The sequence below is a fragment of the Podarcis raffonei genome, chromosome 2 (genome assembly GCF_027172205.1).
Source record: "Podarcis raffonei isolate rPodRaf1 chromosome 2, rPodRaf1.pri, whole genome shotgun sequence".
In the NCBI taxonomy this organism is placed as follows: domain Eukaryota; kingdom Metazoa; phylum Chordata; class Lepidosauria; order Squamata; family Lacertidae; genus Podarcis; species Podarcis raffonei.
This window is the reverse complement of record NC_070603.1, coordinates 7,530,663-7,543,382: the sequence shown is the minus strand read 5'-3', so window position 1 is coordinate 7,543,382 and position 12,720 is coordinate 7,530,663. Positions and strand designations below refer to the sequence as shown.

The 12,720-nt window shown below is 45.4% G+C and overlaps 1 protein-coding gene across 1 annotated transcript; it reads right to left on the bottom strand.

The window, feature by feature from the left end:
- Positions 1-1,874: 1,874 nt before the first annotated feature.
- On the bottom strand, positions 1,875-10,786 carry LOC128405584 (aquaporin-5-like). The gene is made up of 4 exons (XM_053372365.1): positions 10,260-10,786; positions 7,728-7,892; positions 4,817-4,900; positions 1,875-3,145 (listed from the first exon to the last, which is right to left on the bottom strand). The coding sequence occupies exons 1-4, from the start codon at positions 10,620-10,622 to the stop codon at positions 2,969-2,971; spliced, it is 789 nt and encodes a 262-aa protein (XP_053228340.1). The 5' UTR covers positions 10,623-10,786; the 3' UTR covers positions 1,875-2,968.
- Positions 10,787-12,720: the final 1,934 nt, after the last annotated feature.

Genomic DNA, 12,720 nt, shown 5'->3' with positions numbered 1-12,720 from the left:
GGCTGCGTTGCTCACCCAATAATGAGTCTAAGAACGACTGGGGGGTGGAGCTTGCATGCTTTGTGCCAATCAAATCGGCCGCATTGCCTGGGGACTCGCTGTTGCTCAGCGCTTCCCAGTGGAGAGTTGACGGTGGTTTTCCTTGCTGCATCCCCTTTGCCGGGTTGCTGCGCTGTGAGAACCACCGCTTGAGGCTTTGTTTGGCTGCTGGCTGGGCTTTCTGCCTTTGGCTTGGAGGGGCTCAGAAGTTGAACATACCTGTGCTTGGAAAGTCCCTTATTTTGGCTGCTGATCCCTTATTTTCGAGGCTGCTGGTCCCTTATTTTCAAATCTGTAAGTTGACAGCTATGTACGAGTGTTGCCTATTGTCATTGTTGTTGTTGGCATCCGTCTGTCTCAAGAGACAATGGTGTACACCTCCGGGGCTGAAGTCAAACTGTTGGAGAATCACAGTGCCTGTGGGGTTGCGGAGACTGGTAACATAACTGCTGCCTCCCACATTGGTTTTTGCTCTGTTAGCAGCAGCAAAGTGACCTCTCCACTGTAGAGAGCCAGTGTGGTGTAGTGGTTAAGAGCAATGGACTCATAATCTGGTGAACTGGGTTTGATTCCCCGCTCCTCCACATGCAGCTGCTGGGTGACCTTGGGCTAGTCACACTTCTCTGAAGTCTCAGCCTCACTCACCTCACAGTGTTTGTTGTGGGGGAGGAAGGGGAAGGAGATTGTTAGCTGCTTTGAGACTCCTTCGGGTAGTGATAAAGCGGGATATCAAATCCAAATTCTTCTTCTTCTTCTCTCTAGGGCGTAAGCCTGGGCAGTGTGTATGGAGGTCCTGGGCTGCCCAGATGACCAAGCCTCCCTCTTGGCTTTGCCAGTGTGGTCCAAAGGAAAGCAGAGCAATGCATTTGGCACCAGTACAGAGGTAAAATTCACATTTGTTGCTCTACTCACTTTTGCCTGTGCCCCCTACCCACTGGCATGTGACCCTCAGTAGGTGTCCAGAAGGAAATATGGTCCCGAGCTGAAAAATGTTCCCTCTCTCAGCCTGACAGGCTACCATTGAGTCTCCCTGGTTCTCTGTGAGGACCACTATACCCACATTGACATATCCCTGAGCCATTGATGTTGTTGCACTGTTTTTTATAGTTTTTTTTATTCATAATAAATAATACAATATATTACAGAGACCCTCATAATAATAAATGAAATTGCATTAAACAGGAAATAAACTCAGCAAGACACCGGCCAATGCAGAAAACAGCAGTCTTTCCCCACCCAGCTCAAGTTATATAACACTTTGGAAAGGGTCAATGGACAGATCATTGATTTTCCTCGCACATCTCTGACTTCCCTCACAGCTGCAGGAGGACTGACTTTTGGTCCAGTTCCTCATCATACCTGTGCTCACCTCTGGATGAAGCACCCCAAACTATCTTCCCTTTAATTGGGCTGCCAACCAAGCAAACAACAAAACTCTCCCCAGACATTTCAGTGATGTTTATTTGTTTTAAAATCTGATTCTGTTGCCAAATTATTTTGTTCAACAGCCAGAATTTGCGGCTAGTAAGATTTTTGTTTCAAGCTGATTTTTCTTTTCTTGAAGTGAAATTCAGCTGCACCTCTCCCACTTAGTGCACCTGCAACGTGTTTTGAACTCCGAAGGTGGCCCTCATCCTATCCTCAGGAGCTGAGCCAAATGGTCCATTTCACACACTGCTGCGTGAGTGACTGAGCTAGCAGCCTGCAGTTGTGCCTGTTTCCTCTGTGGCCAACACCTTTCCTCAGACGAAGCAAGGAGGAGTTGCAAGGGCCCAGACCCACAGGGGAGATTTTGTTCAGGGGCAGCAATTGAGAATACTCTCACACGTGATCCTTCACCCTTCAAGCACAGGCCAGGTCTAACACCTCTGCCAACACCAGCCGCAGCAGCAAACCTCTGGATTTTATTGGCTCCACTCCTACTAATCCCATTCCCCCATCCCGACTCCTGGCTCTGCCTCCTCTAGGTTTTAACCTCTTGATACCTGGTCAAACGCAAATGCTAGCAATCCTCTCACACACCGCCTAGAGGCAGAAGTGTCGAGCTGGAGCAAGGATGTCAACTTGTCTAAGGAAGGGGCCTTGTGCTTTGTACAGTAGCTCTAGAAATTGTTTCTCTTCCTTTTGCCGCTTGCTTGAACCCATGGAAGATGGAAATCAAGGCAAGGCAAGAGTCAGGATGGTGTTTTCCTTTTCTCCGTGAATGTATATGTGGCAGTCTTTTTCTTTAAAGGCTGGGGTTTTTCTGTGGGATCGTCTCACACAAATTCTCATCTCCCTGTCCAATGTATCACTCCATAAACCCCACTGTAACTCCGACCTGAGGGGTTCATGTGAATATTTACAGTTTATGTGGGCTGGAGATGTATTAAGCATACAAAAAAGGGCTAGTTGCAAGCATTATTGCATATATGAAGCTGGACCAAGCCTAGGAAATTCAAGCTCAGGCAACTTTGCCCCCAAACCCTGAAAGCCCAGAGTATATGTGGACCTGGGGGTACTTGTCCTGCAGCCCATCAGGAAGGGAAATATAAGCTGCTAAAGAAACTATTAACACACCCATCCCTCGCACAGTTGCAAAAGCTAAGGTGCCAGGCATAACTCTAGAACACTTGCAGGTCTTTGCCGGTCCTGAGACGTTACAATGCGATTCTTGTTTGGTGCGGCACTTTGAATGCCTTGTTCCCAAAACGGACTGTGCTCAAACCATCCATTTTCCAGCTTTCTTCTTCCCATGCACCCACACAGACACATGCACACACACACTCACAATGGTTATTTACACAAGTAATGTCCCCCTGATTCCCTCTTCGGTCCCCAGGCATCAGTGGAAGCTATCTTGGTTCTTTAAATTGCAAGGCATTTGGTCAGTGTTCATTTGGCATCAGGGGGTGTTCGAGTCTTCTCTACCTTCTCATCCAGGGCGTTCTCATTTGCAGGAGGCCATCTCTATGCTTTTCTCTTTCTCTTCCCACTCTTCTTCCGACTCGTAAGTGCCTTTCACGATGGCGACCCTCTCTGACATGTTCATTGGATGAGGCATCAGAAGGTAGTTGTAAAGCAGAGAAGCCACAATGCCTCCAACGATGGGGCCAACCCAGAAGACCTGAGGAACCAAGGGAAGGAGTTAGAAGCTGGCCAAAGACTTTCAGGCTCCTTTGTGCCAGTTAGGCCAGAACAGAGATGGTTGATTCATCTTGTGCCGTATCTTCCATGCAAGAAATGCCTCATGGGTTTGGGCAGAGGTAGGCAAGCCCTTGGCCTAATTTCAAAGCATTTTGCAAGCTAGCCATTCACACGCCCTCCAACATTTCTCCAATGAAAATAGGGATGTCCTATTTAATAATAATGATAATTTTACTATTTATACCTCACCCATCTGACTGGGTTGCACCAGCCACACTAACAACAACAACATTCAACATTTAAAAACTTCCCTATACAGGACTGACTTCAGATTGCTTGGGAGTCGAATAACTCCATACCCTCCAACATTTCTCCAATGAAATTAGGGACATCCTAGGAAAAGACGGGACATTCCAGGATCAAGTCAGAAACTGGGACGGCTTCTGTAAATCTGGGACTGTCCCTGGAAAATAGGGACACTGCATTCTGACTTAGCTATCTGCACACAGTCTGCTAAGACAGAAGAGCGAGAGCGAGAGCGAGATTGAACGGGTAACACATAGTAAGAGAGAGGTGGAGGGGCAGAGAGAAATAGGAAAAAGGGAGTGGCACAGAGAAAATGAGGGAGAAGGGGTGACAGAGAGAGAATGGAAAGGGGAGAGAAAGGAAGAAAGGAAGAAAGGAAGGAAGAAAGAGAAAGAAAGAAAGAAAGAAAGAAAGAAAGAAAGAAAGAAGAGAGGGTAGGAGAGTGAAAGAGGTTGACACACTCGCTTTTCGCTCTAGCCCCACCCACTGCTGACTTCCTCCTGGCCCCCTGCTACCATGCAGCCCCCAACAGATTACTCCTAAGGGGATGTGGCTCTGCAATGTAGATAGTTGCATGTGGAGCAACAGAGAGCAACCCCTTCCTCTTTGGTCGGCCAGTCCCAGAACAGGAATGGGTGATGTCTGGACTTGGGGCCAGACATTATAGCTATTTCCCCATGGTTCCTGCTTGGGCAGATCTTCTGATGAATTTCAAAGGAAGCAAAAGGAATTTTACTAAAATTTGCATAATTTCTCAAGGGTGCAATCTCTCTTTCGTCAAAAGCAAAAATTCACAGCAAATTTGGAGGTCCCTGGCTGGGCCAAAAAAGTCAAGACATTTTAAAGGAATCAGAAATGGTGGTTGGCGATCTGCACTTCCTATTTGGATTTCAACTTCACATTTTAGGGACCACAGATGCAGCTACAATACGAAGGAGAATATATGGGAAGGTGGCCAATTTCTGAGTCGTATATCACCACCATTGTGCTCATGGCATTGCGAATCTTGTTGAAATTTGGTGGCCCAACACAGTTCTAAAACATAGATGAAAAATTACACACACAGCAGAGTTACCCAACATGGTGCCTTGTAATTTAAAGCTCCCATTAGTTTCTGCCATTCCATTATTCTGGAATGATGGAAGTTGTAGTCATCTGAAGGGAAGCACGTTGTCTATTTCCACTGTACATTATCTTTTACACTGAAATTCTTCTGAATTAAAATATATGTGACTTTGGTTTTGCATCCAGTAAACCCTAGCCGTGCAGCAGCTAAGGGTCAGTTTTCACTGCTTATTTCCTGTGACTGTCTTTTACTTCCGAGTGAAAAGCTCTAACTTCTTACCCAATGAGCACTGCTGAATCTTTTCATGACAACAGCAGGTCCAAAAGACCTGGCAGGATTCATAGAGCAGCCAGTAAAATAGATCTGTGGAGAAGAGGGGAGGTGTTCGTTAGGCATCTAAACATTTCTTGTAATTCCATTGTTAATAATATTTTTTTTAAATTCAGTTTTGCAGTACACATTTAAATTCAAACATTAGACATAACCATCAACATCTAGGATTCCCTAAATCCTTGGCCTTTCCTCCACCCTTCCATGGTTTCCATTTTCAATCTTTCTCAATTGCATCATATATTTTCTCTATTTTTCTTAAAGTAGTCCATTTTTACCTTTGTTTATAGTACATTACAAGCATTACTCAAATCCTGCCAAAGCTTTTAGCTGTTTACAGTGTTCTCTTAGGTAATTTGTAAATTTCTCCTATTCCTTATTAAAGTTTCTCCCTTCCTGGTTTCTGATTTTCCTGGTCATTTTTGCCATGAAGCCTAGGATGGCGAAACAAGGCTAATATTCTGGAAATCCTTGTCTGAGACTCTGTAAAAGGATTCTGTGGAACTGTAACAACTCTTCATATGGATTACTGGACTCTTTGAACAGACAGGTGGAATAGATACTTCTACATGTATGGACCTTATGCATGAACTGACTAGAGAATGAACTGATCCACTGAGTCTTCTGCTTTTTTCGTTGACTTCTGTTGAAATCTACAAATTGATACAATGAATAAGGTAAAGGGTAAAGGGATCCCTGACCATTAGGTCCAGTCATGGCCGACTCGGGTTGCAGCGCTCATCTCGCTTTATTGGCCGAGGGAGCCGGCGTACAGCTTCCGGCTCATGTGGCCAGCATGACTAAGCCGCTTCTGGTGAACCAGAGCAGCGCACAGAAACGCCGTTTACCTTCCCGCTGGAGCGGTATCTATTTATCTACTTGCACTTTGACGTGCTTTCGAACTGCTAGGTTGGCAGGAGCAGGTACCGAGTAACGGGAGCTCACCCCGTTGCAGGGATTCGAACCACCGACCTTCTGATCGGCAAGTCCTAGGCTCTGTGGTTTAACCCACAGCGCCACCTGCGTCCCACACATGAATAGTATACCTTATTTATTCAAAAGTACAGCCGGTTACATTTTGTGTGTTTATTGAGTATGTTCCATGTAACCATAGGTTTGTTGTTGTTGCTTTGCAAAAGTCAGGCAATCCCTGCAAATTCTCCCTTCTAGCATTCCCCACACCATGGAGCTGCTATCAGATTCTCAGCCCGGCCATGCTTGGTGCGGTAGGAATCCTGCTTGTCTGCACAAGCACTTTCATGCGAATGCTGCATCTCTACACGAGGGCCATGGGTTCCCTGCCTCTGCTCTACCCAAACAGGCCATAGCTCTATAGTACAGCACACCTTTAGCATGCAAAATGTGTTTGTTTCCAATCCTGGCTTCTTCAGTGAAAAAGGTACTGGTAGTAAAGGATGAGAAATATGATTGTATCCAAAGCTAGTCCTGCTCAGAGTAGACAGACCTAAGTTAGTCATGTCTGTTCATTTCGATGGGTCCACTCTGAGTAGGGCTAGCGTTGGATTCAACCCATACTCTTGCCTAAAACCCAGGAGAGCCATTGCTGCCAGTCAACACTGGGCTAGATAGGCAAACAGTCTGACGTGGCATAAGACTCTCCTTCCTTGGAGGTTTTTAAGCAGGGATTGGGTGGGCATCTGTCATGGATGCTTTAGCTGGGAATCATGCATTGCAGGAGGTTGGACTAGATGAGCCTTGGTATCCCTTTCAACTCTACAGTTCTATGATTTTATGAAGACTGCTTCCTACTGCAGAAATGACAGAAGTCATAGGATTCTTTGCATGGAGCTGCCACTTCTCATCTCCGCCAAGCTAAGCAGTTGGCTCCTTACCTCTCTCGCCCTGACCTAGACACTGTGATCCACATGACGGTCACCTCCAGACTGGATTATTGTAACTCACTCTACGTGGGGCTGCCCTTGAGACTGACCCAGAAACTCCAGTGGGTGCAGAATGCTGCGGCGAGACTCCTTAAGGGATCTTTGCTGTGGGATCACATTCACCCGGTGCTATACCAGCTGCACTGTCTCCCGGTGGAGTAGAGGGTCAGGTTTAAGGTGCTGGTTTTAACCTTTAAAGCTCTATACGGCCTAGGCCCCTTGTACCTACGGGATCGCCTCTCCTGGTATGTCCCACAGAGGACCTTATGGTCTTCAAACAAAACCATCCTGGAGGTCCCAGGCCACAGAGAGGTTAGGCTGGCCTCAACCAGAGCCAGGGCTTTTTCGGCTATGGCTCCAATCTGGTGGAACGCTCTGTCACAAGAGACCAGGGCTCTGCGGGACTTGACATCTTTCCACAGGGCCTGCAAGACAGAGCTGTTCCACCAGGCCTTTGGCCAGGGCACAGCCTGACCCCCTCCTTTGGTAATCCTCACAGAACTCTAGCCCAATGGTTGCTATTAATTTGAGTTTGAACTGATTTTAGAATGAATTGATTTTAGAATGCTGTATTACTTTTTACTGTTGTTAGCCGCTTTGAGCCCGGCTTTGGCTGGAGAGGGTGGGATATAAATAAAATTTTATTATTATTATTATTATTCTCCCTGTGCTCAAGTGACTGTGGCCCCACATCAACCCCCCCCACAAGTGATCAGCACTCAAGTCTGCCATGATGTGGCGGCATTTCAATCTTTCCATTTCCCCCTTCCTTTTGTTTATGTAACACCGCTTTGTTTTCCACGCAGAAGGTCGCAGGTTCAGCCCCTGCCCCCTGCACCTTGGAGAGCTGCTGCCAGTATTTCTGGACAAACCTGAGCTTGATGGACTAATAGCCTGACTCAAAACATCGGACAGCTCCCCATGTTCCTAAAAGAAAACCTGAGCAGAAAAACACTTACCCCAACGAGGTGGCCCAGAGTGACAGCCAGTCCAATAGACAGGGCTGGGGAGCCCACATGGTCGCGCCGGCGGCTGTCAGTCGAGGCAAAGATGCACATAACAAGCATGAAAGTTAATATCATCTCCACCACCACAGCCTGGCCTGCGGTTGTGTTGTTGCTGAGCTGTCAGGATGGAAGAGTAGAGACTTCGGTTACAATCTTGCACATTCATCTCCGGAACTAACTCCTGCTTCAAACCAAGAAAAACTACTTCCAACTAAGTAAAGGTTACTCTTAAGTATGCTTGTTAAGAAAACAACAAACCCCAAAGTGCAATAGGATTTCACGGTTGCTATTAGATTTCATTCCTCTGAGCTGCACTTCACTCTGTACTTGGACACTGCCAAGCTTGCTGGAGGTGTGGTGCTTAATAATACTAAATAAACAATTCAGCTCACTGAGCTTCAACAGAACAAAACTGGAATTATAAACCCCTCTCTCCATAGGACAGGAAAGGAACTTTAAGAAGCAACAGGAGTTGGAGTTATACAAGGCATTCATTATTTTTTAAATGGTCTATCACTCTGTCCATCTTTGTATCTCTTTTATTTCCTTCATTCATCTCTCTTTTGTTACTGATTTCTCATACAGTCTCATCAACCTAGCCCTGAGATATTATCTCTTGGCAAATGCTTTATCTCCTTCAAATGCTCTTTACAACAGCTAATACCTGCTGAAGAACAATGCAGGGGGAAGCTATGGGATTTGCAACAATTCAGGAGCAGATACCAGGATCCTCTTTTAGGCAGCCTTAAAAGAATGTTCCCTGGCTCCATTAAATGAGTCTCTAGGTTACATTTAGAAGAGGGGAGTTAGAAGGAACTATAAGCATTTGGGATTTACATAGGTATGTTGCAGGTCAATGAAATTCAGGGGGGGGGGGATAGCTTTTAAGCCCTCCGGTCAGGCAGTTTGCATCTTTACACACATGAGGTTTAAGGTAATTCTTGCTTTTGGGGCAGGTTTGTAATGCAAATATCAAACCAACAGTGGGCAGGTGGCTTATCTACATTACAAATGTTTCTCCTTCCAGCTTCCTCTTCTACATCTACAACAATCCAGAGCTACAATTCACTGTTAATGTGGATAACGCAAGAGAGATTGAAATGCAGAGCAGTCTGAAGATTCCCTTTTGCAGTCTCTGCATGCTAACTAAAAGCTTAACAGGAACAGAAGAATGGTTGCTGGTGAAAATTTAGGAAACAAGGGGAAGTAAGCTGGATCCTTAGTACAGCACTAAACAAGTACTGTAGGTAAAAAAATCTGATTTCCTTTGGTAGGAAATTTGTGCCCTTGCAATGGAAACCTGGAACTTTCAGTTGCCTTTAACACTGACTCCTTTCCCTTTCCACAGCAGGCGCTGTAGCACTACAAGTTTGACTTCACCCCTGAAGGCGCACTCTTCTGTTGTCTCTCGAGACAGATCAATGCCAACCGACCAGCCTTAATGCCTTACAGATGCTTTGGACTAAAACTCTCCCCATCCCCTAGCATTAGCTCTGCTGGCTGTAGCTGATGGGAGCTGAAGTCCAAAACAACTGGGGAGCACCAGGTTGGCAAAGGGTGTTCTGAATTTTCACTATGTTGTGCTTCCCATATCCTCCTCCTGCTGGCTTAGCTGGTCTTGTGCCTTTTCCTGTCCAGGTCTAATGAGGATTCTAAACCTTCCCGGACGGTCCATTTAATTCAATACACAGCCCAGCATAGAGTTTAGTGTGCTGAAGACTGTTGGATCTTTCAGCTTCATCCTGGGCTGAACTGACCTTTCACAGGGATCTGAAGAGATCCATGCTCACACACGGGAAGCATCTGTGTTCACAGGTGTTGGGCTTGTGTGTAGCTAATTTTCTCTTCCTTCCCGCATCCCTGAGCATAGTACTGAATGCTGTCCACTGGACTGCAGGAGTAGCTTTTGGAGTGGGAAACCCAGCCAGATGGGCAGGGTATAAATAATAAACTGTTATTATAAATTATTGTTCCATTGGGAAATAGTGGGAAAGAAGTCAATGCCTTTCCAAGAGGACACAAGGCAACATGCACCAACTGAGCATCAACAGTTTGAAATGGTTCCAAATTATTATCGTTTTGAAAAACAACAACTCTAAAAGCAACCAACATCTGCACATCTGCCCCGCTCCCCAGATCATTCTTCAAGTGGTAAAGCTGGAGTTAAAGAAAATGTATAGTTCTTTCTCTCTCTCTTTCTCTCTGGGACTGGCTGACTCATTCGCTTGGATATGAGAGACCTTTGGAAGAAACGCCACATTGAAAATTACAAGGCACAATTAACCTGTCCTGCCAGCAAACTTCCATGCCTATTCTTACTCTGCAGCATAATGTGCTGGTGGGATCTCTTGTGCCACAAGCTCTCCAGAGGCTAGGTTCAGGTCTCTCCTGAGAAGCCAGTTCCCCTTTGAGGGGCACTTGCCTGCCCAAGGTGCCAAACCACCAATATCACGAATCTAATCCACAGCCGCAGCAAGTACTTACCGCGTTGACTGCCAGGTTGCCCCGGGCGTTAGAAGGAGTCACCCCATAAAGTATGCCTGCCCCGGCGATGGCACCGATCAGCTGGGCTGCAACATAGAACAATGTCCGGAGGAAAGAGATCTGGTTCCCCACAAAGAAGGCGATGGTCACTGCTGGGTTGACGTGGCCGCCGCTGATGGGACCAAATGTCTGTACCATCGTGGCAATGGCCAAGCCGAAAGCCAGGGCGATCTGGAGGACGCTTGGCAAGGCCGAAGGCCATTTCAGGGCTGAGCCCAAACCGAAGAAGACGAAGAGCAGCGTGGCTAAGAACTCGCAGAAGACAGCTCGAAGAAAAGCGATGGTGCAAATTTCTTTTCTCATGGTTGCACTGGAGCAGGTGGAATGGCAACGAAGGTGTGAAAGTCTCTGCTCTGTCTGGGATGCCAAGGGAGTGAAGCAAAGTGCTGGGCCATACAGAGAGAGATATATATCTACAGGTGCTGCAATAAAAGATCCTCTCCAGGTATGGGTGGAGCCAATAAATGTGGCCAGTCCTCCTCTTCCCCCTCCTGTTCCTGTGGAGTTTGGAAACTTTCCATCTTCAGACAACAACTGCACCTTCCTCTCTTGTAGGTTCCAATATTGGTGCTGATTTTCTTCTTTTCTCCTTCAGACAATGGGGTTTCTATTGAATAGCCTTGCTGTCATTAGATAACCACAATATTGCATAATGCCACAGAGATTAGCACCTTGTCTGTTTACCTTCTTTTCTTTTCTTCTCTTTTCTTGTTCTTTCAGTTTGTAACACAAGGCATTTCGTCTCTATTAAGCTTTTTTATTTTTTAAAAAATGCACTCAGATATTAGGCTTCTAATATGCCACTATTCCACCCTCCCCCTTCTCAGGGCTGAAGAGTGGAAAGTAATCGGGCAATAATTGTGGACAACTCTGCAGAACTGGATTCTCCAGTATGCCAGCGCAGGTCTTGAATGCATTTCTTTCGAATCGTTAGGAGTTTTTGGTAGTTTGCTCCAGAAAATGTGAAAGCTTTTGCCCTATGTTCCTATCTATCAAAAAGGAAGGTAAAATAAAACAATGGGTACAAATCTACATGCAGCCACTTGCTGGAGAGCCGTGAAATGTATCAGCAGTGTAGAGGTTTAGTTTACAACCTGTAAAGTTTCAATAGGAGTGCAGAACCTGGGGCATTTGTTTATTTAATACCATTTGGATAACTGCCCAGTATTACATGTTATCCGGGTGGCTCACAAAAATTAAAAGAAACACACACACAATGCAAAACACTAAAAGTAGTACAAAAAGCAGCACTTGTTCTTGTTTGGAAGAGAAAAGAGCAAAACTATTAATAGCCCATCAAGCACAATTCATAAATTGAGACAGGTGGTAAAAGCACAGGTTGCTTAAAAGATTGGATGATTGAAAAGGTATTTCACCTAGTACTGAAAAGACCATAAGAATAGTACCAGGTGAACCTCTCTGGGGAGACTGTTTAGTAACTGGGGTGCCACCACCAAGAAGGCCCTCTCCCATCCACCTCACTTCATTTGGTGAAAGCACCCAGAGTTGGTCCTCTGAATAGGATCCGTCTGTCTCTTTATTTACCTGACTGCACTGGCTGCCAATTTGTTTACTGGCCCAGTTCAAAGTGTTGGTTTTGACCTATAAATCCTTAAATGGCTCAGGACCACAACACCTCAAGGTTAGCCTCTCCCCATAAGAACCAAACCCTGCCATCATCACCTGGGGCCCTTTTTCATGTGCCTGCTTCAAGAGAGGTACAGGGGGTGGGAACATGAGAAGGGGGCTTTTCTGTGGTGGCTCCCCATTTGTGGAATGCTCTCCCCAGGGTGACTTGCCTGGCACCTTCATTACAGATCTTTAGGCACCAGGCGAAAACATTCTTCTTCTATTGGACGTTTGGCTAATTAAACAAATGATGTGCTTTTAAACTTTGCTTGTGTGGGGTGTTATTATTTTGTTTGTTATCATGTTATGCATTTTTGTGTTTTTATCTCATAAACCACCCTGTGATCCTCAGAAGAAGGGCAGTATAGAAATATAACATTAATGATAATAATAATAATAATAATAATAATAATAATAATAATAATAATAGAAACACTTCAAGAGAATCCCATGGTCAACCATATCAAAAACCACTGAGAGAGCAATAAGGTTGTACTCCCCATGTTTCTTGGACCCAGTCCAATTCTTTCTCTGAACAGTGTCTGAACCCTAAATTTCATAAATAGTAATAGTCTAAACCAGTCTGCTATTTTAGTTGCACTGGGGAAAACATTCAGGTGTCTCCTACATAACTAATTAGGTATTCAGGGAAAGACAATTTAGACTGCAGAGACTGTAATGAGGGAAGATTTGAGTGTGCCCAGTACCTCTTCCATATCCTTCAAAGCAGCTGCATAGGGCTGCTAATTTGTTTTAGAAGGAGATAACGATA